The sequence below is a fragment of the Telopea speciosissima genome, chromosome 1 (assembly GCF_018873765.1).
Source record: "Telopea speciosissima isolate NSW1024214 ecotype Mountain lineage chromosome 1, Tspe_v1, whole genome shotgun sequence".
Lineage (NCBI taxonomy): Eukaryota > Viridiplantae > Streptophyta > Magnoliopsida > Proteales > Proteaceae > Telopea > Telopea speciosissima.
Genome location: NC_057916.1, coordinates 44,582,085 through 44,609,618, shown reverse-complemented (window position 1 = coordinate 44,609,618; position 27,534 = coordinate 44,582,085). Strand labels below are relative to the sequence as shown.

The following is a 27,534-nucleotide window of genomic DNA, read 5'->3' as shown; positions in this document are numbered from 1 at the left end:
TTATGCCTCATAAATTATTTGAACTTTTTTCAGGTGATGCTTTGATGGTGAGTTGGACCTATTTAAGCCTAAACCCACCATTTTCCTTTCTCCCAAGCTTTTGTAAATAAAAAATTGCTCACTGTCTATAATGGTTCATAGAAAGAAATATGAAAGGAAAAGAGGGGGTGGGAAGAGATGTATGAGAGGGAGAGAGGAATGGGGGAGGGATGAGTTAAAAACCGTGAGAGAGAGAGGGATAGAAGAGGGAGGGACGAAGGGGAAGATTTCTGTAAATTATCCATCCATCCTTGGGCAATCTTGGAATGTTCTCATTGGTCTAGGAATATGTCACGATATTTGTTTGATCTCATGTAACAATAGTAGTAATTGGAGGGCTTCAACTCGGCTAAGAACCTGAGAACCTATCTTTGGTATTGTCATCAAAACCTGTCTAAAACTTCTTGAGCTTATTCTTCAAATGAGTATTCTAGTTATTCTACTTATCAAAAAAAAAAAAGTATTCTAGTAATTCTTTGATGTCATTGTCTATTATTTGATGTAAGTAAGAAAGCTTTGTCAACCCATCTACGCACCTAAATCAAATCTCTTGTAACATTATAATATGGTAAGAATACAATCAAATTCTTGAGAATACACAATATCAATAGTTCATTTGCTCAAAGAATATAAAAACCTAAAAGCAAACATTTTATAATTATAGTATTATTATATTATAAAGACAAAACAGGAAAATAATATTATCGATGAGATTTTTAAGGAATCTAGAGAAATATGCATTTGTAGTTTTAAAATTTGCTTCAAGACATTTGAACCACTAATATTATCTCAAATTTCAAGTTAGAGAATAAAATTTTATTAAAACTCCAAGCTAGACACGGAGCTTTTATTATCCCAAACTCCAAACTCTTTCTCTATTGAAATCTAGTACAAGAGAGAAGGGAGTGCCAAAATATAGAAAATTTTTTATCAATCTCAAAGGACTACAGAATATTGAAATAAAGTACTTAAGTATCTCTGATAATTCTTTTGACATTTATTTACCAAAACATTATTTGAATTATAAAAGTCTTTAATAAAAATTCAAAATTACTATTGCTCCTCATCTATTTAGAATTATGAGAGAGAATGGAGGGGTCATGAGAGAGAGAGTTGGGAAGGAGAGAAATGTGAGAGGGAAAGGGGGAAAAGTGAGGATTTTTAGATGAAAATGAAGATTTTGAGATGAGAAAGGGGAGATTTTGTGCCCTAATAAATAAGAAAAGAGAGACAGAAATCATAGAATCTACTCGTTCAATATAATTATAAGAGAGAATGGAGGGGACGTGAGAGAGGAGTTGGGGAGGGGAGAAACTTAAGACGGAGAAGAGTGGAGATTTTTGAGATGGGAAGAAAGATTTTGTTTCCTAACAAATAGGATAAGGTGGAAAAGCGTGGATAGGAAAAGAGGGAGAGAAAGATGGGGAGATTATGTTTCATAATAAATAAGATAAGAGGGAGGTAAAATGTGGATAGAAAGGAGGGGAGAGAAATAGTAGGATTTACTAATCCAATATACTTATGAGAGAGAGATTAGTGGAATTAAAAAGCCAAAAAAAAAAAAAAAAACATGGTTATGGGAATGATAGATGGGGAGATTATGTTTCCTAAGGGATGTAAAATGTGGATAAAGGGGGGGGGGAGAGGGAGAGAAATTTAAGGGGAGATTTTGTTCCTAATAAATAGGATAAGGAGAAAAATAGTAGGATTTACTCATCCAATATAATTATGAGAGAGAGAGAGAGAGAGAGAGAGAGAGAGAGAGAGAGAGATATTAGTGGAATTAAAAAGCAAAAAAAAAAAAAAAAAAAAAACTTGGTTATGGGAGTGAATGAAGGCATACCCAATTGAATGACGATTCCAGGGAGAAGATTCTATAATTCTGGAGAAGATGACATTCATATATTAAGCAGTCAAAAAAGAAAAATACAATGAACACAAAAATAAAAGCAAACTAATGAAAGAAAAATAATTGAGGCTACAATCAGCAAAGGCATCAGCAAACTATGACAATCCTTCAATTACAATAATTTCACTTGGAAAGGGAACAAAATGAACATCTAACAACGGAGTACCTTTAATTAGCAAATCCTTAAGAGAGGAGTATTTCTAGGAGAGAGGGGAGGGAGGGAGTTGTCATTTAGTCAAGGGGACTATCATGAGTGAGCCAGAGAGGGAAGAGATAAGGTTGAAGTGAGTGGGAGATTAAGTTTGAAGAGCAATCGGACTATTATCTGAGAGAGGAGGAGTATTTGTAGGAGAGAAAGGAAGGAGGTATCGTTTAACTAAGAGCCATAAGCTTTCGAGCAAGAGGGGATGAGTGAGACAGGAGGGGGGTTCCTTGTTTCATTACTATGCGTAGTTTCCTTTTTTTTTTTTTTTTTCATAAATTATTAATATTTTCCCTTGCGTATGAGAGGGATATTGTGAAGAGATAGGAGTGCAATTGTGCAAGAATGCATTTTTTTTTATTATTTTTTTCTTTTTTTGGTAAAACATTCCTAATTTCTCTCAAAATAAGTTGCGTATGAGAGGATATTGTGAAGATACGGACTGCAAGAATGCATCCTTTTTTTTTTTTTAAAATTATTCCTATTTTCTCTCAAGAGATGCATATAAGAGAAATAGTGGGAAAAGAGACAGTGTGTAAGAATGCATCTGTTTATGGGTAAGAGAGATAGAAATGGGACAAAGGGGTATTTGGGCATTGGAAAGGGGACTCAAGGGTATTTTGGGTTTTGTAAAAATTAGATGAAAAAAGTAAAGTTCGTACTTTATAGCATACATAGAGAGAGAGAGAGAGAGAGAGAGAGAGAGAGGCCCAGTGGCCAATTGCTAAATGGTGTCATCATCAGATTCAAATGGACCGAGCTGGGAAGTAGCCCATATTGGCCTCCAGTTTGAGGAACGTGGAGGGATGTTCTGCTCAACTACAACTGAACCTTTGGGCCCCATCTAATCCATGGGCTAAGATTTTCTTTCTAGACTCGTATTTTCAGCTAGTGTACAAGTATTTATCTTATTACATAGGAAAATATTTTTAAGGATGATCTTAAAAATTGAGTACCAACTAAATTGCCACTTGGCAGATGGTTAAGTCACTAAGCTATAAGGGGAACATGAGTGTAATAAATAAGTATTAGAACAATAAGGTTACATTTGGTTGCAAGAAAATTAAAGAGAGGAAAAATAATATTTTTTTAAATTTAAAAAAGAAACTTTTGTAATCATTACCCTTTGTGATCATATAAACTATTTAAATTTGTTATCATTTTTTTTGTAACAATTTGTTATCATATTTAGTAATAATACATTTTACATGTAATTTTTATTTTACATTTTAAATCAAAGGGAATTGGATGGAAAGTAAAGTGAATTTTAGTAACCAAATATGGAATGATTTGAAGTTAGTGATATAATCGCATGGGGTAATGGTTACAAATTTTTTTTTTTTTTTTTATTTGAAAATTTACCTTCCCTTCCCTTGCAACCAAACGATATGATGGGCTATGGAGCAGGCCTATGCAAAGCATAAATTTAATCTTATCAAGTTATAGGTTCAAGCCTGAGGGAGGGCCTGCCCATTGTTGTTTGTATTCAGGTCCAAACTGCCATGAAAGCCCCCCATGATTACATATTTGGTATGACTTATGGGAGAGTTGGCTTGATCAACTGATATGAGTGTGCTCAATCCTATCATAGATGCAAATGGTTTATTGACCATGTTAATGATTTTAGCCATTGAATAATCAATATTATAGGATCAGATTGTTTGATTATCCAAACACAATCATAGATAATAGACCAATAATACCATCAAGGGTGTCAATCGGTATGGTATCAGTACGGTACACTGCACATATACCTTATACCGATATCATATTGAATACCGATTGGTATAAGTATCTCATATTGATACTGTATTGAATCTATACACGTATTTGGTATGATATCAATATAGTATGGTGCATTTTCACTATTTTTCCATATTAATAATGTACCAAATGTCGACTCGGTACAGTCATATCGATATCATACTGAATTTATTCAATACAGTTCGATACAGATAAACCGAAATAGTATCAATATCAATATACGATATGCGGTACACATTGACACCCTTAAATACCGTATGGATGATGCAACTAAGCACAACCATCTTGATTTTGAGTTTTGGTTTTGATATACATAAAAATATACCTATACATGTGGCAGCATAATAGAAAGATCCTCTAACAAGGTATGACCAAGTGGGTCTCATATCATTAATGTACCTGAGATATCACACCTTATAATCTCTTCTAAGACGGGTCAAGATGATCGGCCTAACTCAACCAACTGTAACAGCTCATCATCCACTCAGTCAGATCGTAAGACAAACCGACCCGAACTATAAAAGGAACAGTGTCTGACAAAAGTACGTATTCACATTTATTACTCTTCCCATATTTCACTCTTATTTACCTATTGCCTGATCCTGACTTAATCATTGGAGTTTCCACGAGTTAACCTTGGGTTCATCCGACCATTTCCTATCTCTTCTACTGTTTATCCACCTCAGGAAATTCAGATTTTAGCGGCAATAGGTTTTGATCCAATGGCAAAGTATCCATCTAGTATTCTCTCCCTTGGCATCCCCCTCTGATTTATTAATACTTTTTTATTTGTTGTAGACTCAGGATCAGGATCATCTCTAGGGAGGCATGCGCCCAGGGTGCTGCCAGGGGGCATCCAACGGTTGAGCTGTGCCACACACATCTCGGCGCACGCCTAGGGATGTGTGTGACACAACTCAACGGCTGGCAGCACCCGAGGCGTGCTAGGCTCCCTGGCATGGTTCAAAGTATCGGTATCGTATCGCCGTATTGGGCGATACGTATCAATTTTGCAGCTGTCCGATCCCAATACTAGACCGATCCTGGAACGTTTTCACAGATCGGTTATGGTATCGGGTGGTATCGTCGGTATCACCCGTGCAGCCTATCCCCTAAACTGTGCTAAATTGTAACGTTAAACTTCTGAGATCTGAAATGATTGTCAGACTTCTCACATCAATATTGATCACACATTCAAGCCTTCAAAAATCCTAATGAAGTGACCCTCGACCAATGAGGCAATGACACTCATATAAATAGACATTTTTTTATATTTTCCAAAGAAAACTTTGAAGCATTTTCTTATTTTTCTCCTCCTTGGAGTGTGTTTCTATGAGTTTGTGAATTGTGACTTTCTTTACTCAAAAACTTAAAAAAAAAATTGTCTTTCAAAATCAAATACATGGTTTGAGGTATTGGTATCTATTGTGTCAAGAAACTCGCCAGAGCATGCTCTACCTGCAAGACAAGATTAGCAGAGAGTACCAGGCATCGTCGGTGGTCTCACTCCGATGCTTAAGTTAGATCTCTGAGCAACAGATAATTAGGATCGAATTTAGATCATTGTAATGCATGTTACCTTCCTTACTTAAGGTGGGTGATGGGCAGAATTGTGCCCTAATTGAAAAGCTAAATCCCCGGAGTGGAGTGAGAACGTTTAGGAGTTATACGTGGGATGATGTTTATCCATAACTTCCCACGCTCCTGATTAGGCGCAACGTGGGCGAGAATCTTGGGCCATGTTGGCTCATGGCAAGCCCTACATTATTATGTGGAGTATGGAGGTCGCTCCTCCTCTTGGCTGGGGCTGGGCCGTGACGTCTTGGGCACATCGTGGATACCCTGGTACGGGTACGAGGTGTTCCCCTAGGACGCGCTCAGCATGCTCCTCGCTCATCTAGTCTTGCACCCTCTGAGGTCGCTTCCCCTCACTAGGTGCCCGCTCACTAATTCGCGTACTACTCAGCTCGTTCTCACTGAGAGTGGTCTTTTGACCCATCACGAGTCCCCCACTCCTTTGAGCGTTTTCGCTCATGGGAGTTGAATCGACTCAAATTCTCCAGCGTCTGTCCTCGCGCGTGTGGGGGTGACGTTTTGACGGCTAGGGATGACCTAACATTCCATTCGTCTGTCGACGTGTGGCTTCGTCATAATGGTGCCTTGATCCCCACAGCCGCTACTTCGATTAGATGACGTTTGATGTCCCGCACGTTATCTGCCACGTGGCCGTAGGCATTATGAAGCCTAGGTTGATCCTACTGCCACTCGATCCCTGTCGTGCAAAAGCGCCCACTACCAATCGGACACATGGCTCTAGCCTTTATTACACCTCGAGCATGCCTAAAGCCCATCGCTCCTGACCCTACGATGGGTTTCAACCTCGACCGTTGGATTTGGACGCTTCCCCTTCCTTCTTCGGCCTATAAATTGGGGCCCTTTGCTTCATTGCAACCTTCACTGAAGTTTTGCAATTTTTGAATTCTCTAGCTCTTTCTGCTCTCTTTCCTCCTCCATTGCTGTTCTCTGGTGCCCAAACATTTTCCCCAGTCACCTGCCCATATCCTCACCAGGCTGTTGCACTTCGAGCTCATGTTGCTTCCCTCGCTCAAGCCTTGCACTTAGTCTTTAATTTCGTTCTCTACTTCTACAAACTCTCTGGCCAGTAAGTTTCTTCAACTATGCCTTCTGCTTCTTCTCGATCGGAGCCCAAAAGGGTCTCTGGCGAGGTTGCTGGTCTGAGTGGGGGCTCTGACCCCGAAATGAGTTCTGAGAGGACCCAAGAGGAGCGATCTGCACTCTTTGGGTCCAAGAAGTTTGTAGCACAGATTGGCCGTTTGGCCCAATCTTCTTCTGCCTCCTCCCATAGGGGTCCCCTGACCTCGGCCATGGGCCTTAAGGAGCGAACTGCCAAAGGCGGGGAAGCTCAAGATGAAGAGGAAGAGCCTAAAGTGGAGGCTACAGGAGTAGAAGCTTGGGAAAGTGCTCTGACGGAGCGCTCTCTGGCCGCCTTGAGGGTTCGGCATGGGATCCCTGATAATGTGGTCACCTTCATCCCAAAGAAAGAGGAGAGGGCAAACACCCCATGCCCAGGCACCATGTGCCTATATGAGGTCGCTCTTCAATGCGGCCTCTGTTTTCCTGTCCACCAGTTCGTGGTGGACGTTCTTCGCCACTAACCATCACCCCCGGCCAACTGGTGGCAAATTCTTGGAAGCAGCTCATCGGCTTCTTCCTATTCTTCGCCCAACTCAGTCGCAGGCCCTCATGGGCCATTTTTGTTTATTTCTTCTAGTTGAAGAAGACCACAGATGAGTGGTTCTACTTGGCCCTCTGTGGCATGAGGGGGTCACTGAAAGATGTGTGCTTCATATGCCACATGCCCCAATCTACGAAGAAGTGAAAGGACAGCTTCTTCTACGTGACCATTCCAGGAGACCCCTTCAAAGTTGAATGGGAGTGGGTCCGACTGAGGACTGTGAATGCGGTCCCCAAGCTGAGCCAATACGACCAGAAGTCTCTCAGCTTGTCCATGTAGGGCGTGGCCTTCAGCGTGCGCAAGCTAAAGAATGAGGCATTGTTGGTCAGGCATGGGCTGAGCTCAGCACGGGGTGAGTCCCTTCCCTTGTAGCTTTATTTTCCTTTTGCTATGCGTTCGCAACCTGGTTTTTTGACTTGTTTTCTTTGCTTGTTTTACAGTGAACTTCCAGCTGGATCTTGATGAGCTCTGCTCTAGTGCGGCGGAGGATAAGAAGAAGGTCTTGGAGAAGCACTCCAAGAGGCAGACCTACTCTTCCATAGCGGGCATATCTATTGCGGGATCATCTACAGCCCCCTCGTAGGAGAAGGTTGTGGCCCCTCCAAAGGGAAAGGAGGTGCACTCGAAGGGCTTGCCACCAAAGGACCCTCACAAGGAGAAGAGGGGCCATGATGAGACCACCCATGACGAGGTGGTGGATCTTGAAGCGCCCCCCAAGAAGGCCGCCTTGGGGAAGGGCACCTCAGAGAAGACCCCCCAAGATGGTGTTGAAGGAGGTTCCAGTTTTGCCCCTCTAAAGGGGAGAAGGTGCCTCAGCTACCAGTGGGAGGTCTACGAGGGTGACTCGGGCTTCGCGTACCTGGGAGTGGCCAAGGAGCTGATGGACCACGGTCCCCCTCAGGATCTAGCTACTGTCCACGCCCTCTCTGACGACGAGCTGGTAGACTCGTTCGTGTTGGATTTTATAAGGGTAGGCTTCGATCCTTGTTATCTCGTTTTTCTTCTTTATGCATGGGGCACTTTCTGACATTGTGTTATCTTTCTAGGTCACCTGCAGGGTGAGTGAGATCCACCGTCGGATGAAGCGATTGGCCTCGGCTTGCAAGGATGAGAAGAAGAAGAGGAAGGTCACGAAGGAGCAGGTCATGAGTGCCACGACCAAGATTTCAAAGCTGGAGACCGCGGCCAAGGACCATGTAGAAACTGTCAAGTCCCTGACAGATTGTGTGGGGGAACTGGAGGGGGCGTTGAACCTGGAGAAGAGAAAGACCGGGACCATCCAGAAAGACCTGCTCTCTCTGGAGGCACGACAGCCAAAGCTGATCGAAGAGGCCGCCCAGAAGGCCGTCGAGGAGTTTAAGGTTTCAAAGGAGTTGCACGAATTCTTGAAAAAGCAGGTGCATGCGGGCTACAGGGGCAGAGTGAACGACACTATGAGCTTCATTCACGAGGGCACCCCGAGCTATGAGTTCTCGGGCTTCAAGTATTATATTCCACCTGTGCCCGCGACTCCAGACGTGCTTGCCTCTCCTGCGCCAGAAGACCATGCTGCCTAGGGCAAGGTCCCTGCTCCAGTTGATCCTCCTGCCCTTGACCCCGTCCCTACTGACGTGGCCACTATCTCAGATTCTCCTCCTGTGGACTCGTCTTCGGCCTTCGTGGCCTCTGTCTCACATCCTCCACCACCAGCCAAAAATTGAAGATGTTGTATGTTCCCTTTTCTTTCTTTTTGTACCGCTTTCTTTCTCTTCCTTTTTTTTTTTGAAATGTAAGTACTGTCACCATCAATAGAAGGCATTTTTTCCCAAGTGTTGGAGCTTGTTCTTTCTTAATTAGTTTGAGCACATTCTATAACCCTTGGATTCTCTTAGGTCGCGATCTTGCATATGTTACTAGTTCGTGCCAGTCCTCGAGGTCGTTCTCTCAGGGTTTGGTCTCTTGCGCCAACTCTCGAGGTTGGTCTTTCATGCCAACCCTTGGGGTTGGTCTTTCGTGCCAACCTTTGAGGTTGGTCTTTCGTGCCAGTGCCATAAACTAGTCTTTAATGCCAACCATCGAGGTTGGTCTTTTAAGGCAAAATTTTTTTTTTTTTTTTTGTGCAACAGAAGTAAAACTGTGAACACGAACTGAATGAACATGAACTGGATGAACACGAACTAGGTTGTATTAATGGTACACCGAGCAGCTTTTACATTCATTGGTAGAATTTTTTCAAATTTTTTGAGTTCCAGGGTCGTGGTATCTTGTTGCCCCCCAGGGTTTTCAAGCGATATGTGTTTGGCCTTATCTGCTTGGAGACCACATATGGTCCTTCCCAGTTCGTGTTCAATTTTCCTTGCTATTGAGGTTGGGAGGCGCTCATCTTACACAGGACCAAGTCTCCAGCTCTGAACGTCCTTTCTTTCACCTTAGAGTTGTAATAGTGGGCTGTCCTTTGCTGATAGGCTATATTCCTCATTAGGGCTTCCTCCCTTACTTCATCGAGGAAGTCCAGGTTGGCCCTCAACCCGTCCTGGTATGTCCTCTCACTAAAATTGAGGCTCCTTAACGAGCCCGTTACCACTTCAACTGGGGCTAGAGCTTCAGTTCCATAGGCTAACCGAAATGGACTCTCCCCCATGAGCGTTCGAGCTGTAGTTCGATACGACCATAAAACACTTGGTAGTTCGCCTACCCATTCTGCCTTAGCTTCCGTCAGTCTTCTCTTAATTCCAGCTAACAAGGTGCGATTGGTAACTTCTGTTTGGCCATTTGCCTGTGGGTAGGCTACTGACGTCGTCCTCAATTCTATGTCATACTGGGCGCAGAACGCCCTGAACTGTGAGTTGTTGAACTGCAGCCCATTATCTATCACCAGTATTTTGGGTAGCCTAAATCGGTGAATGACCTTGTCCCTGAAAAATTTCTCCATCTGCTGTTGCGTGATTGTGGCTAGTGGTTTCGCTTCTACCCATTTGGTGAAGTAGTCCACTATGACAATGAGGTATTTCCTTCCTCTAGAAGCTGGGGTGAAGTTGCCCAGAATGTCCATTCCCCACATAGCAAATGGGATAGGGCTAAGTATAGAGGTCAGCTCTGTAGCTGGCTAGCGCGGTATGGATGCAAGTTTCTGGCATTGCTCCCACCTTTTCACATATTAAATAGCATCTTTCTGCATGTTTGGCCAGTAGAAACCTGACCTCAGTATTTTGTAAGCTAGCTGGCGCCCTCCCATGTGGCTACCACATATTCCCCTATGCACTTCTATCAGGGTGTTTAGGGCATGAGTGGGCATCAGGCATTTCAGCAATGGGGCAGATACTGATCTCTTGTTTAGCTCCCCCTCGATCAGAGTGTACCACGCTGCATGACCTCGAACCTTGCGTGCCTCGACCTTATCTTTTGGTAGAACATCGTCCCTTAGGTATACGACAATGGAGTCCATCCAACTAGGCTCCATCTCGATGGGCGTGACTTCCCTGACTTGGTGTGAGGGCTTAGACAAATCTTCGATGTATACTGACCCATCTAACTGAGCCAGTGCCTCTGTTGATAGGCGTGAAAGCGCGTCTACCTTTTCATTCTCGTTCCTTGACACCCTGCTCATCTCGAATGCATTGAATGAGCTGACTAACTTTTTTGCCATTTTGAGGTAAGCCACCATGTGGTCATCTTCGGACTCATAATCCCCGTTCACTTGATTCACGACTAGTTGCAAATCACCCCGTACTGCCAGTCGCTTGACCTGAATAGCTTTTGCTGTTGGTAGGCCTACTATCAGTGCTTCATACTCTGCCTCATTGTTGGATGCCGGGAACTTGAAGTGCAGTGCGAACTGAATCTTGAAGCCTTCTGGACTTGTTAGGATAAAGTCCCCTCCAGAGCCTTCTGAGTTGCTCGACCCATCCACTAACATAGTCCAGGATGGTTCTGGAGCACTATCGACTTCCCTCTAATTCTCTTGCTCTGGTTCGTTCTCACCCTGGGTGCATTCGACCATGAAATCAGCCAAGGCTTGGCCCTTTATGGCCGTCTTGGGCCTGTGCTCGATCTGGTACTCGTTCAGTTCGATTGCCCACGCGATCAGCCTTTCGGACACATTAGGCTTGTGGAGCACTTTCTTCAGTGGTTGATCGGTCATGACCACTATTGGGTAGGCCTGAAAGTACGGCCTTAGCTTTCTGGCTGCCTTCATAAGAGAGAACACGAGCTTCTCGATCTGGGGATAATGGGTTTCAGCGTCTAGCAGCACATGGCTGGCATAGTATATTGGCTTCTGCACCCCATCTTCTTCTCTGACCAAGGTCGCGCTCACTACCACCGGTGACGTTACTAAGTACACTAGCAATTCTCCTTTTAGGACAGGTCTTGCTAGTAGGGGTGGATTGGCCAAGTACGCTTTCATATCTTCGAAGGCCCTTTGGCAATCCTCAGTCCAATATAAAGCCCTTCACGTCCTTTAAATTCTTCAGAGTCTTGAAGAACGGTAGGCACTTATCTCCAGACCACGACACGAACCTCGCTAAGGCAGCTATTCTTCCATTTAACCTCTGCACCTCGCAAACCATCCTGGGAGGGCCCATTTCTTGGATGGCTCGTATTTTGGCAGGGTTGGCCTTAATTCCCGTTTGAGACACCATGTATCCGACGAATTTCCCAGAGCTTACCCTGAAGGCACACTTAGCTGGATTTAGCTTCATCAAGTGAGCTCGCAGCACCTGGAATGCCTCGTCCAGGTTAGCCAGATGGTCTTTAGCCTGTATGCTTTTTACCAGCATATCATCTATGTATACCTCCATGTTCCTGCCAATCTGAGCTTTGAATAGATTGTTCACCATTCTTTGGTAGGTCGCTCCGGCATTCTTCAGGCCGAAAGGCATCACTAGGTAGCAAAAATTCTCTTGGTTTGAGCGGAACATGGTGTATACTTCATCCCCTTCTTTCATCAAGATCTGATTGTATCCTGAGTACGCGTCCATGAAACTTAGCCTCTTGTGCCAGGCAGTTGCGTCTATTAAGAGGTCTATTCTTGGCAGCGGGTACTCGTCCTTGGGGCATGGTTTGTTGAGGTCTATGTAGTCTACACACATCCTCCACTTTCCATTGGGTTTTGGCACCATCACCACATTGGCCAGCCAGGTGGGGAATTGTTCTTCTCTAATGAAGCCAGAGGTTCGTAGCTTTTCTATTTCCTCCTTCATCGCAGCCTGTTGCTCTGGGGCAAAGCTCCTTCTTTTTAGTTGGACCGGCTTTCTGGCTGGGTCCACGTGCAAAGCGTGCTCTATAATATGGTGCGGTATGCTCGGCATGTCGGCTTCTGTCCAGGCAAACACGTCCTTATTCTTTCGGAGGAACGAGGTGAGCTTTCTTGCCTCTTCCTCCTTTAATAGAGACCCAATCGTTACAGTCTTCGCAGGGTCCTGGTCATCGATCATGATCTCTACGAGCTCTTCAATCGGCTCGCCCCGCTGGTAGCGCTGGTCACCTTCACAGTTGTCAGTGACCTCTACGGCATAGGCCGTTCCTCTGCAATTTCCCTTAATCTCTTTTAAGAAGGCTGCATGGCATTCTCGGGCTTTTTTCTGCTCAGTCTGGCATTCCCCTATGCCATTTTGGGTGGAGAACTTGATCTTTAAGTGTTTGGTGGAGACCACAGCTCCCAATTCGTTCAAACTTGACCTCCCCAAGATGGCGTTATAGGTGGTCGCGACCCGGACCACCATAAAGGACTTTTATGGTTTTTTGACAAGGGGTGGTCCCCGCTATCATTAGGAGTTCTATCAACCCCTCGATCGGGGTGGGTGCTCCTAAGAACCCGTACAATGGTGCTGCCTCGGGCCTCAGCGTGCCTAGCTCGAACCCAAACTGCAAGTAGGCATCATACGACAGCATGTCGACCGATGCTCCTATGTCCACCAAGATCCTGTGAACTAGTCTGTTGGCTATCACCGCCTGAACCACAACAGCATCATCGTGTGGCCAGCTTAGTCCCTCCATGTCTTCTTCTGAGAACGCGATCATGGGCTCGATCCGCGCTTTTTTCTTGGGCATCTCTGCCACTGCCACAAACCGTGCCTTCGCCTTAGGTTTGCGCGATGACTCCTGCCCTGGTCCCCCCAGGATGGTGAGGATGGCAGGCACGGAGGAGGTGTTTGCTTCGTTATCGTTCCTCCTGGCTTCTCTGCGATCATCGAGCCTCTCTTCCCAGCGGTCTCGGACATCTCCTCCTCTAGCTCTGTCTTCTCTCCTTGGATCGCCCCTCGCGGTATCGCGACCTTTGGAGTTATCTTTCCCATCTTCCTTGACGTAGCATCTTAGATGGCCTTTCTGGATCACATCTTCTATTTCTCTTTTCAACTGTCTACAGTCCTCGGTGTCGTAGCCGACATCCTTGTGGAACTTGCAGTATTTCTTCCTATTCCTATCCTCGGGCTTAGAGAACATCGGCCTAGGCCATTGCAGTAGACCTCGATCATACACCTCCATTAGGATCTTTGTCCTGCCGGTGCTAAGGGGTGTATAGTCTGGGCTCTGGTCTCGGTTTGAGTTTCGATCTGACCCCGCCCTCTTGGTGTCCCTCTTCCTTTCATCTTTCTCGCTCGCTCACTCTCTTTTTCTCTGGAGCCTTTGAATCTACTGTCTTTTGTGCCTTCATGATATCGAACATGTTGGAGTACTGGTAACAGCGATCCAGTAATTGTGGCATGATAGTGACTGGGTCAAGGGCAAGCGACTTCACCAGATCATGGTTGGTCACCCCGTTGTGCAGGGCATTGAATGCCATGGCATCATCTAAATCCTTAATCTCCAGAGCTTCTCCATTGAAGCGTGTGATGTAGTCACTTATTGACTCATCAGGCAGCTGCTTCACTGCCAAGAGGTTGGCAGCGGTCTTCTTTTGCTTAACGCTGCTCTAGAAGCGGCTCACGAATGCCCTAGCCAACTCAGTGAAGCTTTTGATGGAATTGGGCTTCAGTTTAGCGAACCAGAGTATTGCTGGTCCTTTAAGGGAGGTTGGGAAGGAGAGGCATGATACGACATCAGACCCACCGTATACTGTCATCATGGCGTTGAAGGAGCTGATATGGTCGTTGGGGTCGCCCATTCCATCAGAAGCCTCAAAAGTGGGAGGCTTGAAGCCTTTGGGGAGTTTAGCCCTCAGAATTTTAGCCATGAAGGGATGCTGGCCAAGCCAAAAACTCTCCTCAGGGGCGCTGCCCTTCTCCTGGACCTCGGTCTTGGTATTCATTTCTCTGAGCTTACAGTCAAGCTCACTTTCTGCGATCTGGTTGGCAACGGGTTCCGCACGAGCATGGCGTGCGTTCAGCTTGTCTCATAGGTCATGCCTGGCGGATCTCTGCTGGCTGACCTGCTCAGTACGAGCATCTAAAGCCTTGGAGTAGTCGTGCTCTGTTCTACTATGGGTCCTCCGATTAGTGGACACTGACTGCTCCACCACGCATGAGGGCCTGCTTCTGGTGGGCTGATTTCTGGTACCGACGATCTCCGGTGGAGGTAAGTTTCTTCGAGAGGGGCATGATGACCCAACCCCGTTCCCAGTTGCTCGTGCTTCGTCTCTTATAGGTCTCGGGTTCTTCTGTGCAGGTCTGGGGAGCACTGGCGCCAGGGGTAGGACTGGCGCTGGAGGCAGGATTGCTGCCGCGTTGGTTGCTAGGTTAGCTGCTCTCAACGCCTGTAGTTCTCTGACCACCTCCCTGAGAAACTCATTCTGATGGAGGACTTGTTGCTACAGGTCCTAGATCTAGCCCACATTGGCCGGCGCATTAGGATCCATGGTCGTAGGGATAAATCCCTCCGGCAATGGAGGTGGGGGTGGCAGTGCTCTTGGGCCTCGGCTGGTTTGCCCCTATTCTGGGACCGTGTTTGGGCCAGCTGCTTCTGTTGCGGATGGCTGGGACCCTGCCATGGCTCTTGCCGTCGGTAGTTGGAATCCGGTTAGCGCGGTGTTTGTTCGCCTCTGGGTCTGTTTTCCAGCCTACCCCCCTCCGCGGGTATTCTTTGCCACCCGGCGTGTTACTGGGTTTTCCACGGCTGATGGAACTTCAGTGTTGGAAACCACATTCTGTTGCCTGCCATGATCCTAGGTTGATTGACTGGTAGAGGGTTTAGAGGCTTACGATCATCGTTCCCACAGACGGCGCCAATCTGTTGCGTCAAGAAACTCGCCGAAGCATGCTCTCCCTGCAAGATAAGATTAGCAGAGAGTACCAGGCGTCGCCAGTGGTCTCACTCCGATGCTTAAGTTAGATCTCTGAGCAACAGATAATTATGATCGAATTCAGATCATTGTAATGCGTGTTACCTCCCTTACTTAAGGTGGGTGATGGGCAGAATCGTGCCCTAATTGGAAAGCTAAATCCCCGGAGTGGAGTGAGAACGTTTAGGAGTGATACGTGGGATGATGTTTATCCATAACTTCCCACACGCCTGATTAGGCGTAACGTGGGCGAGGATCTCGGGCCATGTTGGCTCATGGCAAGCCTTGCATTAATTATGTGGAGTATGGAAGTGGCTCCTCCTCTTGGCTGGGGCTGGGCCGTGATGTCCTGGGTGCATCGTGGATACCCTAGTACGGGTACAAGGTGTGCCCCCAGGACGCGCTTAGCATGCTCCTCGCTCGTCTAGTCTTGCATACTTTGAGGTCGCTTCCCCTCGCCAGGTGCCCGCTCGCTAATTCGCATACTACTCGGCTCGTTCTCACTGAGAGTGGTCTTTTGACCTATCAGTATCGTATTTGCAAGTGATCAATCCTGATACCGTGTTGATATCATATCAGTGATACGGTATGGACAAGTGGTAAAATGGTTAAAAAAAAAAAAAAACCATTTTTAAAGGAGAATCATGGGCAAATTTGTCTAATACGGCCAATCCTTGTCAATACCAATTTGAAACCGTATCGGTTTTCAAGTTGACTGATACCCGTTCCAAGACCATGGACTAAAATCATGACCAAATAGCAAACAAAGAACAAGGTAGTTGAACATTTGATCTGCATTTTTGTGATTTTGTTGATCCTTCCCTCCCCTCCTAATCTCACAAGATAATAGTTTAATTAACAAAAAATCTTAAAGATAGTACCGTTTTGCATAATTCTTCACATCCAACTATTGATCAAGTCGGTTAACCTTTTGGGATTGGTGTGTGATTTGTGTGATTACACTTACATTAAAAAAAGGGTAAATTACACGTCACCCCTGGTTTTCAAACAAAACTCAGATCACCTTTTGGTTTTTGAAAAAACTCAAATCACCCCTCTACAATAACAGTGTTAGTCTGCTGTTAGTTATTGGTGTGAAAGGACTATTTTACCCTTGTACTAAAACAGTAGAATTAAATTTACAATACTACCCTTCCTTCATCTTCAACATTGGTCAAGGGTAGTTTAGGGATTTAAATTTATTTAACTGGTTAACATCATCACTTAACAACATAAAACTAACAATAGGGACTAATTTGTCATATTAGGGTCTAAATCAGGGGGTGATTTGAGTTTTTAAAAAAACCAAGGGTGATCTGAGTTTCGTTTGACAACCAGGGGGTGACGTGCCCTTAAAAAAAAAAAAACTATCAAACAAGGTGGTTGAATGATTGGAATTTACGTATTGTTCTCTTCTTTAGTCGGTTTTTCCAAAAGGTTAACTGAAAATTACAAATAATTTCCATGATAAATTTTGAATTTTATGATTTTAATTGCACAAAATATAAAATTCAACGTGATATGTCACTATTAAATTGTTTGCATTTATCATACAAAAGTAATTGATTTTATATTTTTTGGGCAAATATATTTATGGAATTTTTTAAAATTTTTTGTTATTTATTTATTTATTTGGCCGATATTGGATCGATACCTAGTGCGATACCAAAAAGGTATGCTGATTCAATATTTTGGCCGATACCAATCCGATACGGATGATACCGATCTGATATCATATCATTTTTCAGATTACTGACACCCATTCCGATACCACGCACTACAACCATGCTCCCTGGGGACGAGCTAAATTGGTAGACTCACCCAAATATGTGGGTAGTGACAATTATAGAAGTACTGAAAATTAGAGGAATTCTCTCTTTTACGCCACCACGACCAACATCCCCGCCACCCTTTTTCTTTGTTCGATAGCTTTCCGGTCATCCATCTCTTATATAAATTTCTTCTTGGGTTGTGTCGTCGATTCATTTCTCGATTTTTTCAAAATAAACGAAGGAAATTGGCAGTATTACGACTCCCGAGCCTCGCCCCTCACTGAGAGTGATAGATCATAGATGAATAGATGATAGATCCAAAACCAAAAAGCCAAATTGAATACCCAATTACCAAGATTAGATTCTCACTTCGTTCAATATAAGAAGAGCAAACAAATGTAATAAGCCCAGATATTCCATCATTTACCCTCCCAGGCAATTACTTCCACAGATATTAGCTTGGCATTGTACGACTGTACGTGCAATTCAAATAAGAGGAAAGAAATTGGAAAGTAGAACAGTAATTTTGTACTAAGGAGTCCGTCCGTCAGTAATTTTGTACAGTTGCCGTGACCCGCTTGTCGTGTAGCTTCACGTGAACGACAGCATAGACAGGGGAAGAGCAACCCGTCGTTTCTAAAATTAGAAATTTAAAAAGAAGGGTATGATGAGGGGCAGAAATGAAAATAAGAGAATGATTGAAGGAAGACGAAAAGGAGGAGGAGCAGAGGCATGAGATGAATCGAGTCTCTGGAATTGGAGAGAATCGACGGCCAGTGGCATGTTCTCCTGGTCTGGGCTGCATTTGGATTGGTGTGGAGGGTGCGCACTGTACATCATAGCCCTCAGCACCGCTGACACTGTTGGTATGTACGTCGTTTTGTTCCTCGCCAATAGCCACGTCAGCCCCATGAGTTGGCAGTCCCTGCTGAACATCTTGCTCGCTCTCTCATCACCGTCGTCATCGGCGTCGCTGCTCCTTTTTTCTCCCCCTGCTGTCCCATACTTCCCATCTTCCTTCAGCTGTTGTTCCCAATGAAGAGGGAAGCAAAAATAAATAAAAAAGGACAATTTCGTCATTCTATATATGGTATCGACCACTACCGTATAACGTAGTCCAAAAAGGTCTTATGCTATATAAAACAGAAAACAGGAAACAAACACAAAATATTAAAAGAAAACAAATACAGAATATTCTGCCCATCTGCCCTTACCATCGGGTTGTAGATTGACGATAAGACGGAGAGGAACACAAATAGAATTTACCAATATCATTAAAACAAAAGGAAAAGACAAAAAGAGTGGAGATTAGACTGTAGAATACATATAAAGCAAATACTTCTTTCGACCATTCCCTAATTTTTTTTGCTCCGTCCACCAGAAAACTTTGGTCTGTTCTTCTCATCGGCAAGAATTTAAAATTTAAAAATAAAAAATGAATAGATGGAGAGAGAGAATCTTTTCATCATATTTTGATTTTTGATATTAGATTTGAATGAAAAACATCGATTAAACAAGTAGTAATTTTGTAGAAAATTGCAACGAATCAAATTGATAAAAACAGCGGAAGTAATCCTTATCGGAAATCCTCAAGTAGGGAAATGTGTGTGTGTGTGTGTGAGAGAGAGAGAGAGAGAGAGAGGTCACTAACTTTCTCAAGGGCTCCAAGGCACCTAGTGCAGCCAGAATAGGAGGAGTTTCTGCAATTCCGTTCCAAGTTCCTAACGGCAGCAGTGGGCGTGGCGTTATGGTGCGAAGAAATGTTAAACGCAGCAGGACAGCTCAAGGAGGTGATCAGATGAAGCCGAATCCCGCAAAAACATAGGATTGCGTCGCATGTCGCGTTGGGCTGTGGAATGTGGATGTTGCGACTCAGAAGCGACGTTTGCAACGAATTCACACACTTCTGCAAATCGTCCGGCATCATAGGCCCATCCGATGATGACGCCGGAGCTGGCGCCAGAACCTGTAACGCTAACTTAGCATGCGCCGCAAACAGCCACGCCGCTAGAACGGGACAGCAGCGGCTACGGTCGAGGTTCCGCCCACAGGCCTCGTTCACCCCGCCGAAGAGCTCAGCTGAGAGGTCTAGATGGCAAGTTTGTGTCTCTGTCTGGACTGGATAGGCAGGAACGGTGTTCGGACTGGAGAAGGTATCAGGTTTCAAAGGTTGCTTGGGGCCACCGTTGGATTCCGATGGAATTCCGGCACTGGAACAACAGAACAGAGTTGACAGAACGACGATGGCCGTAGTTGTTGCAAAGACGAAAGAAAATGTGGATAAGTAGTCCATTTGTATATAGTTTGGAGTAGTTTCGTTCAGAAATCAGATCTTTTCGTGATTCCCACCGCAAGAAATTCAGGAACAAGTGTTGCTTCTGTTCATGCAGAAACCACCACCAAAATATAAACTAAACTTATGGATGGAGAAAATGAAAAAGGATGAAAAGGAAAAGGATAGCAGGGAATTACTCGGAACTTGGGAAGGAAAAGCTGATATCTTAGGATCTACTTTACCATAAATCTTTCCGAGATTCCACGAGGAACACACACTTTCCTTGGTACTAAACCTTTTCTTCTGTTTTTTTGTTCTTCTTTTCTCCCTCGGAATGATTTTGCCTTTATCAAAGGTTTATAAACTATTGAAGAAGATTCAAGAAATATTCAAAAGCAAAATTTTCACTAATAATCTGCAAATCAGATCCTTAAAAGCTTCAGACAATTACACATAGGAGAGGCACTTCAGAAAAAGTAAAAAAAGAAGAAGAAACCGAGAGGACAGTAGTACTCTCTCTTCAGTGTTTCATACAGAGAGTGAAGGCAAGAGACGACATAACGTCCACACACACACGAAAGAAAGAAGTTGCAGAAGGGTCCAAGTCTAAGCTCACGAGAAGGAAAACACTATTGGATTTGATTTGATGGTGAAAGATAATACAAGAGAATAATGATGAAGTACAGGCTTATAAAGACAAAAATGAAATTGAGAGGGGCGAATGGAGGGGTCAGGTGAGGTTGGAAATGGCCCGTGGGGGACTACAGAAGAGATTCGGCCAGGGACAAAGAAAAGGAGTGGGGGTAGGGAATCCGAAAAGAAAGAGATAAGTATGGTTTAGATAGGAATAGGATTAGGGATCAGGGATTAGGGATTAGGGACTAGGGATTAGGAGTTTGGCTTTGGTTGGAGAGATTTGAAACAGCGACAGGACTTCACAAGTTCACATAGAGCGGGAGAGTGAGAGAGAGAGGTGGGTGTGTGACACTGTGATGGACGAAATTTTAAATGTTCCTGCTACAAGACTAGCAGCCAAGGAAATGGGATCTTAAGGGGTATTTTAGAAAATAAAAAAATCTAAGAGTATTTATGAATCCAAGGGGAAGTGAATTATTCCATTTCCTTGGCTGCTAGCCTTGTAGTGGGAACATTCCTGCTATGTGCGTAGCAGCAAAAGTTTTTCCCACTGTGACTTGTGAGTTGTGAGGTGAATACTTGTTGACTAGCACCGATAAAGTGGTGTTCATTTTCTAGAGTCTGACCTGGCCTTTACCAAAAAAAAAAGTCTGACCTGGCACCAAATAAGTCGTTTATTTTGGAGTTTGAAGAGTCTTGGGGCCACATCCACCCAGGCCCACCCCACCACACAAATATATATATATTTTTAAATCTCTCCGAGATAAGTACGGGCATCCGTGCTCCACACGTGGAATATGCTAAATCCAATGGTGCCAAGTTTCATTGACCCAGTTTTTTTTTTTTGTGTTTTCTTTCTTTCTTCTCGAGTTCGGTACTTTTGGATTTAGCATCTTCTATATGTCGAGCTCCAACACCTACACTGTCACACCCTAAACCACCCCCTGGGAGGATTAGGTAGGTGACCCAAATTGCATAATGGCAATCTGCCAAATCCCACGGATCTAGAAGCAATTATTACATTCACGGTCCCACATTCTTCACTTTACCATAAGCAAGATCAAGGTGCTGCAGATAAACTACAATTACAATAACAAAGAAGCGTAGAGATATGGGAAATGATGGTAATATATACATACATATGTTTGTTCTAATACATTCCCCAAACTACCACAAACTGATGAGTAAAGCTGACAAGAACAAAAGCCAAGAAAATACACACATATATATACAGGGTGAGCTGTCTCAACCCCAAAAAAAAGAGTAAGAAGAACTACAGCAAAACCACAAGCAAGATGGGGAGAAACTCCTAACAAAAACAAAAAGGAGTTCCCAAGATAAAAAGCATCAAGTGCACTCTTCAACGGTCTTCATCAATGACCACCGAGAATGCACGCATCATCGGCATGACCTTCGTCGGGGTTCACACCAATATCATCATAATAACCAGGGCTCTCCTCCTCGTAATGAGCCTTCATGCCACAGTGGCATCCACCTGCAGAATCATCTAAGAAAAACATGTATAACAGAGTGTGAGCCCCACTGAGCTCGTGAGCATAACATATCATCATGCATACACATGCAACCACAATCCACATGATCCTACATGATATACAAGTCCAGTTTATTTATTAGCCACCTAACAATACAGCTAAGTCAGGTCAGTGCTACTACAATCCCCAATACATGTATCCCTGGTGCGGGCTTGGTTATCCCTTCCTGCGATACACCCATTGAGTTGTCGGAGAGGACCAATTAGCTCCCGCATTCGTTCACCAAGGTCAGCCCGATCAGCCCTCTGTGATTAACCTGTAGGGTAATCCATCACTTTTCTCTTTTCTTTTCATTTCTGGCTTATAGCCCATAATCACCATTCCGGTGCAAACACATTTCTTTCTTTTTCATTTCTTTCCTTTTCTCATATACACATATGGTCACCTTCACAGGCATCCAACACCTTAACCTCTGTTGGCAAGGGTGCGTAGCATGGGTGATGAAACTCTGACCCCATGTCTATATGGCATCGTATGAGTCGGGCAGTGTCAATCGTATCCCATTCTACGGGCTACCACAGGCCTCATTTTCAAGCCGACTACGGCATCTAGTCTAACATTCACAAGCATCAAATAAAATTCATAGTGTTGATCAACAGACAGTTAATGTGTAGTAATTTGAGTAATTGAACAAAATTAGATAACACAACATTTATAATTTAAGATTCTTAACTGCCGGCATAGTAACACAGTTACACATACGTATATGATAATACTTCACTCACCTGGATCTGGTTCTAAGAACTCGGTTGCAAATTCAGATCCAACTGCAGTCTGGTTGTAGGCCTCGAGCGCGGGATCAAATCCTAGATATAAATCAGAAATTGTCATTTTAATATTCCAATCTATCTCTGGTGGTCCTAGGGTTAACCTGAGCACACTGGGTTGACCCGGTGTTCAGTTGGTTTTCACTTGAAATTCTCTGGGCCTTGCACTGGGCCTTAGGCCTATGTCCCAGTGCATCATCCAGAGATGGTGGCCTAGGGGTAAAATGGTCATTTACAGTATTAGTACCTGACCCTAGGTCATAATAGGCTTACAGTGCTGCAGGACCAAGCACAGGTTGGGTTTCCAAGTCCTGTGGGGCCCACTTGGGTTCCCAAGCATTCCCTCATATGGACAGATGTAGGGAGGGGCATTTAGGTAATTTCCCACCTTCCCATACAGTACCATGGCCACTGGGTGAGGTCCCCCAAGTCAGAACATCAAAACAGCAGCAAATCATTCACTGGGTGATGTCTCTGGGCGTTGGGTGCATCGCCTAGTGCATCGCCCAGAGTCTTCAAAACGAGATCTGGCTGAGATTTCTAGGTTGCTTGTTATGGGCAGTGACCAAATTATCTTCCCATGCATGTTAGGGTATTAGGTGACCCCAGGGGTGATCTGCATTTTGGTCCATGTGGATTTTCCACTGGGCCCACCACTTGGCTGCCAAAGGTTGCCCAGACAGCCCAGTGAATAGTAACCCACAAATTTTCCCAGCCTCAGAACTTGGTTTCAGTCACATGCAAAGCTGTATTTACATATCAAATGGTAATCTAGGGCTGCTACCACCTAGGGCTAGGTCCCATGCAGCTAGGGCATGGATCCAGGACTCCAAACAGCCAAATAACAGTGCATCTAGGCAGTGCAACCATGCACAACCAGATTTTGGCTACAAGACCAGTAGAACAGATCTGTAGAATTCCTTAAAATTCCCAGATCTTCCATGCTTCATACTTGCATGGCAAATCTGGAGCAGTTCTAGGCAGCTCCCAACTGTTCTGGGCTGCCAAAGAGTAGGAAAATCATCAAAAAGCAAGCATAAAAGGGAGCAGCAGGCAGGGGCAGTGATTATATACCTGCACAGGTGTGGAGCTACTCGAATCTAAGCTTTGGATGCAAAGCTGCCTCCCAATCCTTCCTTCTTCTCTTCCTTCTTCTCCTTTTTCCTCTCTTTTCCTCTCCTTTCTTTCTTCTCCCTCTCCAATGAATTGAATAGTACCAAGAGCTCTAAAATGAGCTAAGGTACATGTATTTATAGGCCCAGGCTGACTAAGGCCTGTTTTGCTGGTTAAGGCCCCTTTTGAAAATGCATTTTTGACTGCATTCTCAGCCATTCTGGGCACACTGGTGGGGTCCATAGTGGTCCAAGGGTATAAGGTGGTCCCCTAGACTCCCCTCTACCTATGGAGGGTGCCCATAACCAATACGAGTGGTCCCCATAATTTAAAATCAATTTAATATGCTGTTTTGCACTCTGGGCGATGTCTCTAGGCCTTGTCTGCATCGCCTAGTGCATCGCCCAGAGATTTCAACAAGGCTGAATCTCAGTGGGGCTTACACAGGGGTTTGACCCATGGTTAGGGCATTGTCCCCACATGCCAATTATTACACACTTTTTGGGGGTAGGTCCCACAGTTATGGAGAGGAGAGAGATTACTTGGAGTTCAGGCCATACATAATGCGGTGAGCTGTGCAGTTGCAGGGGTCAGCTATCCATCTTCTGACAGTATATAGGATGACCCACACAGAGTTTCTTCATCAATCCAAATCACTGGAGTGATACTCCACAGTGTTCTTGGTTGCCTGGTCAGGCGTTCTTGTCCTTTAAATCAAAATTCCAGCCAATCAGGAGCAGGGTTTGACATACACTTTATCGCACTAGCAGATGTGGGCACTAGAGAGGATTTTTTTGGGTGATCTATACTCTCTGATCAGTTAGGTTTATCTCTATTTCCTTTTAAAACCTTAGATTTTTTTACACTTTTATCGATCCATCGATACAAAATCAGTGAGGTATCGATATCAATCTCTGCCAATACCGATAAAATCAGCGGATCCAATTGATCGGATACCGATTCCTCAAACCGTGCTCTCAAATGGCAATGGCACAACATCATCATCATCATCTCTGCTATAAATAGTCTCCGCTCTGTAGAAGAAGAAGAAGAAGGAAGGCTTGCGCAGTTGCGCTTGCGCCCATGGAGATTTGGTGGGGGTGTTTGTCAAATGTCACAGGAAGGCTACCGCTAGATTCAGTGAAGGTGCAACTAACTTATGAAAAGGGGAATGATAATTAAATTTGAATATAACCTACCGTGGGTCCGTCCTTTGAATAAACATTTGGATCCATTGTAGTCTGTATGTCCAGAATCTCCGCCGTTTGTATTTAGTAATAGGACTTGCGTATTGGTGCTAGAGCTAAGTTACATTAAGTTAGGTGACAGATCTCAGATGATATGTTCATGACTTCATGGAATGTGCTAACAAGTGGTGAGGGCGTAGGAGAATTTGGATCGTCTACAGTGCAGCTATCCATCCTGCCTGTGCTGCGTAGACACAGGGCCGCATGCAAAGATCGCCTTGCCCGAGTAGGGGTAAGGCGGTCTTTACACGTGGCCCTATATCTGCACAGTACAAGCAGGACGGACAGCTGCGCCGTAGAAGATCTGCATCCTGTGTAGGATGATTTACCTTTGGACACATTTACCTTTGGACACACTTGGGCCCTTTTTGTTTTTAAGACAATTACAATAAACGGGTTTTAGTTTACTAAATTGTGAGCTCAATCTTTTGTTTAATCAGATTTGGGGTGTCAAATGGTCAGTTTGGTCCAATTTCAATCTGATTGAATCGGTTTTGATTTGAGAATGAATGAGATAAAAAACCAAACCGTTAAAGAATTTAGGTTTTTGGTTCGGTCCTGTTTCGATTTAGTTCGGTTTTTAGTATCAGGTTAATTTTGGTTTAGAGCGTTTTGTTTTTAGGCTTGAACTATAATGAAATCTTACATTCATAACCAATAGTGGGAAAAGATTAAGTAAAAACACTCTAAATCATCTTCGCAATCCAAACAAGTAAACAACCAAGAATATGGAAATTGATTTGATATGTTCATGTTATAATTGGAACAAGACCAGTGAATTGCAAGGGGAAAATAACTAATTTTGAAATCAATGGACAAATAGAATAGCAAAATCATTGTTTATAATTATAAGAGGGAGATAACTAGTATTAAAATCAATGGATGAAAGATAACTAATATTGAAATAAAAAATGAACCCTATTATCAAATCATTCATTTAAATGCTCAACTAGTTTTGTGGAGTGAACAAGGAGATCAATGGAAGCAGTGTAATATATCAATTTTCCTATTCATAACCACATAGTCATTGAATTATAACAACTCCCCTAAGGTGATCCGGGGTGCCGAGTCACTACACGGGTCAATGAGGTGAACTTAGCTTTTACCACCCTGAGCTCGCAGCAATCCTTGAGGTTTCTCCAGAAGGTTCTACTAGATATGGTCTCTCGAAGACCGAGTACACTAACATCATGTCTCGTGAGGAGTATGCTACGATGATGAACACCATACAACCCTCAAACATAGAGTCTTGTTTGCTTATCAAGGATTACTATCCTTCACTCCGGATCCTTTCGTGCCTGGTTCAACTGAATGTGCTACATATCGGTGGGCACAAGGATTACGTATACTCCTAACTTTAAAGTTTCTAGGTATTGATACTTTACTTTGCTTAGTACCTAAATACATAATTCATAATGTTCGATTATTTCCTTTACAGGTGTCGAACATGCAAAGTTACTGCGCCTATTGTCCTTACACCAAGCGCCCCTTATGTCTTCCCAATATTATAATACAGGGCATGGCATACCGGATGGATCATCTTGAGGGAAATCTGCCCTATGCCAAGTTGATCACAAAATTGCTGCTTCAGTTACTAGTGCCTTTGGATGATGGGTGGAGAGGAACACATTACACCCCCTTCGACAAGACAGCACTAAGAAAATGAAAATGACTAGGCAAGAGGGTAGTCTAGAGCTGCCACCTGACGTAGTATAAGTAGCCAGTGGGGCTGAGGAGGAGGCGAGGGAACAATATGATGGTGGCCATGATGGTGATCATGGAGGGGATGAGGGTTCATATGATGGTGGGGGTGATGGTATAGCTGCTATCCCACCTATTGTTACTTCTACTACCACTACTGCTACTGCCTCACTTGCTCAGAGTGTCCGACAGAGGACTGCCCCTTCTACCTTGCAGGCGGTAAATTCAATCGAGAATTCTCCCCATGAGAATCTCAAACACAGGCATGACAAGTAAGTCAAACAACAGACATCCATCGACACAAGCCAAGAACCACTAGTTAATAGGAGCACAGGTTTCATATTGGGCAATCATATACAACAAAATCCAGAAACGAATCTAAGCTGAAATTGGCTACTCCTAAAAGGAAAACACTACAAACAATACCGTACAAATTTCATCCCCAGTGTAACATGAATGGGCATAGCAATTTCAACCATGGCAACTCATACAAGAACAACAATAGCATCAAACAAAGGCAAATGAAACACAATGCAAGCGAGAGGATCGAATCCTTACCCTGGGTGGCCTCCACGCGTTACTGCAAATATTCGTGGGGGTATCTCGGAGGAGGCAGCCATCATACCATGGAGCCTTTGATGTCTTCACACAATCGCTCAAGATATCCTCGTCTGGGCCGACATCCTGACAATGAGCGAAATTGTCTCCCTCCCAGGTCACTATGCTTTGACTCCTCTGTCGTTTGGGAGTAGGCGTATCTCCTGACACCATGGGCCACTTGCCCCTATCTTGGCCGGACATGGTGGAGAGAAGAACAAAGAAAGTCAAGAAACCAAGGAAAACGCATAAGAAATGGCCTCTCTTTGAAATTCCACTCAGATGGAAACAAAGAGGAAGAAGAAACGATCAATCTAAGACCAAGTATGCGTGATTTGGCTCACCACGGGTCTCACACTGCCTAAAATTGTGAAAAACCCTCTTGGAAACCTTGGAGCTTGGAGAAAATCAAGTTTGAAATGATTTTGGAAACTGACCTTTCATATTCATAAAGCAGATTTTGTCCAGAATCGACATCGAACCAACCTTCCCTCGACATCGATGAA

The 27,534-nt window shown here is 44.1% G+C and overlaps 1 protein-coding gene across 1 annotated transcript; it reads right to left on the bottom strand.

Annotated features, from left to right (window-relative positions):
• Window positions 1-17,780: 17,780 nt before the first annotated feature.
• LOC122658323 (uncharacterized GPI-anchored protein At4g28100-like) lies at window positions 17,781-19,468 on the bottom strand. Its single transcript, XM_043853246.1, has 2 exons — window positions 18,787-19,468; window positions 17,781-18,152 (listed from the first exon to the last, which is right to left on the bottom strand). Exons 1-2 carry the CDS (start codon window positions 19,430-19,432, stop codon window positions 17,782-17,784), a joined length of 1,017 nt encoding a protein of 338 aa, XP_043709181.1. The 5' UTR covers window positions 19,433-19,468; the 3' UTR covers window position 17,781.
• Between the last annotated feature and the right edge of the window lie 8,066 nt (window positions 19,469-27,534).

Excerpts from the sequence above, each read along its gene's own strand:
- LOC122658323 (XM_043853246.1), bottom strand. The coding sequence starts at position 19,432 with ATGGACTACTTATCCACATTTTCTTTCGTCTTTGCAACAACTACGGCC. Across the intron at positions 18,153-18,786 it reads TGGAGCCCTTGAGAAAGTTA|ATGGGAAGTATGGGACAGCA; the intron begins GTGACCTCTCTC and ends AGCTGAAGGAAG.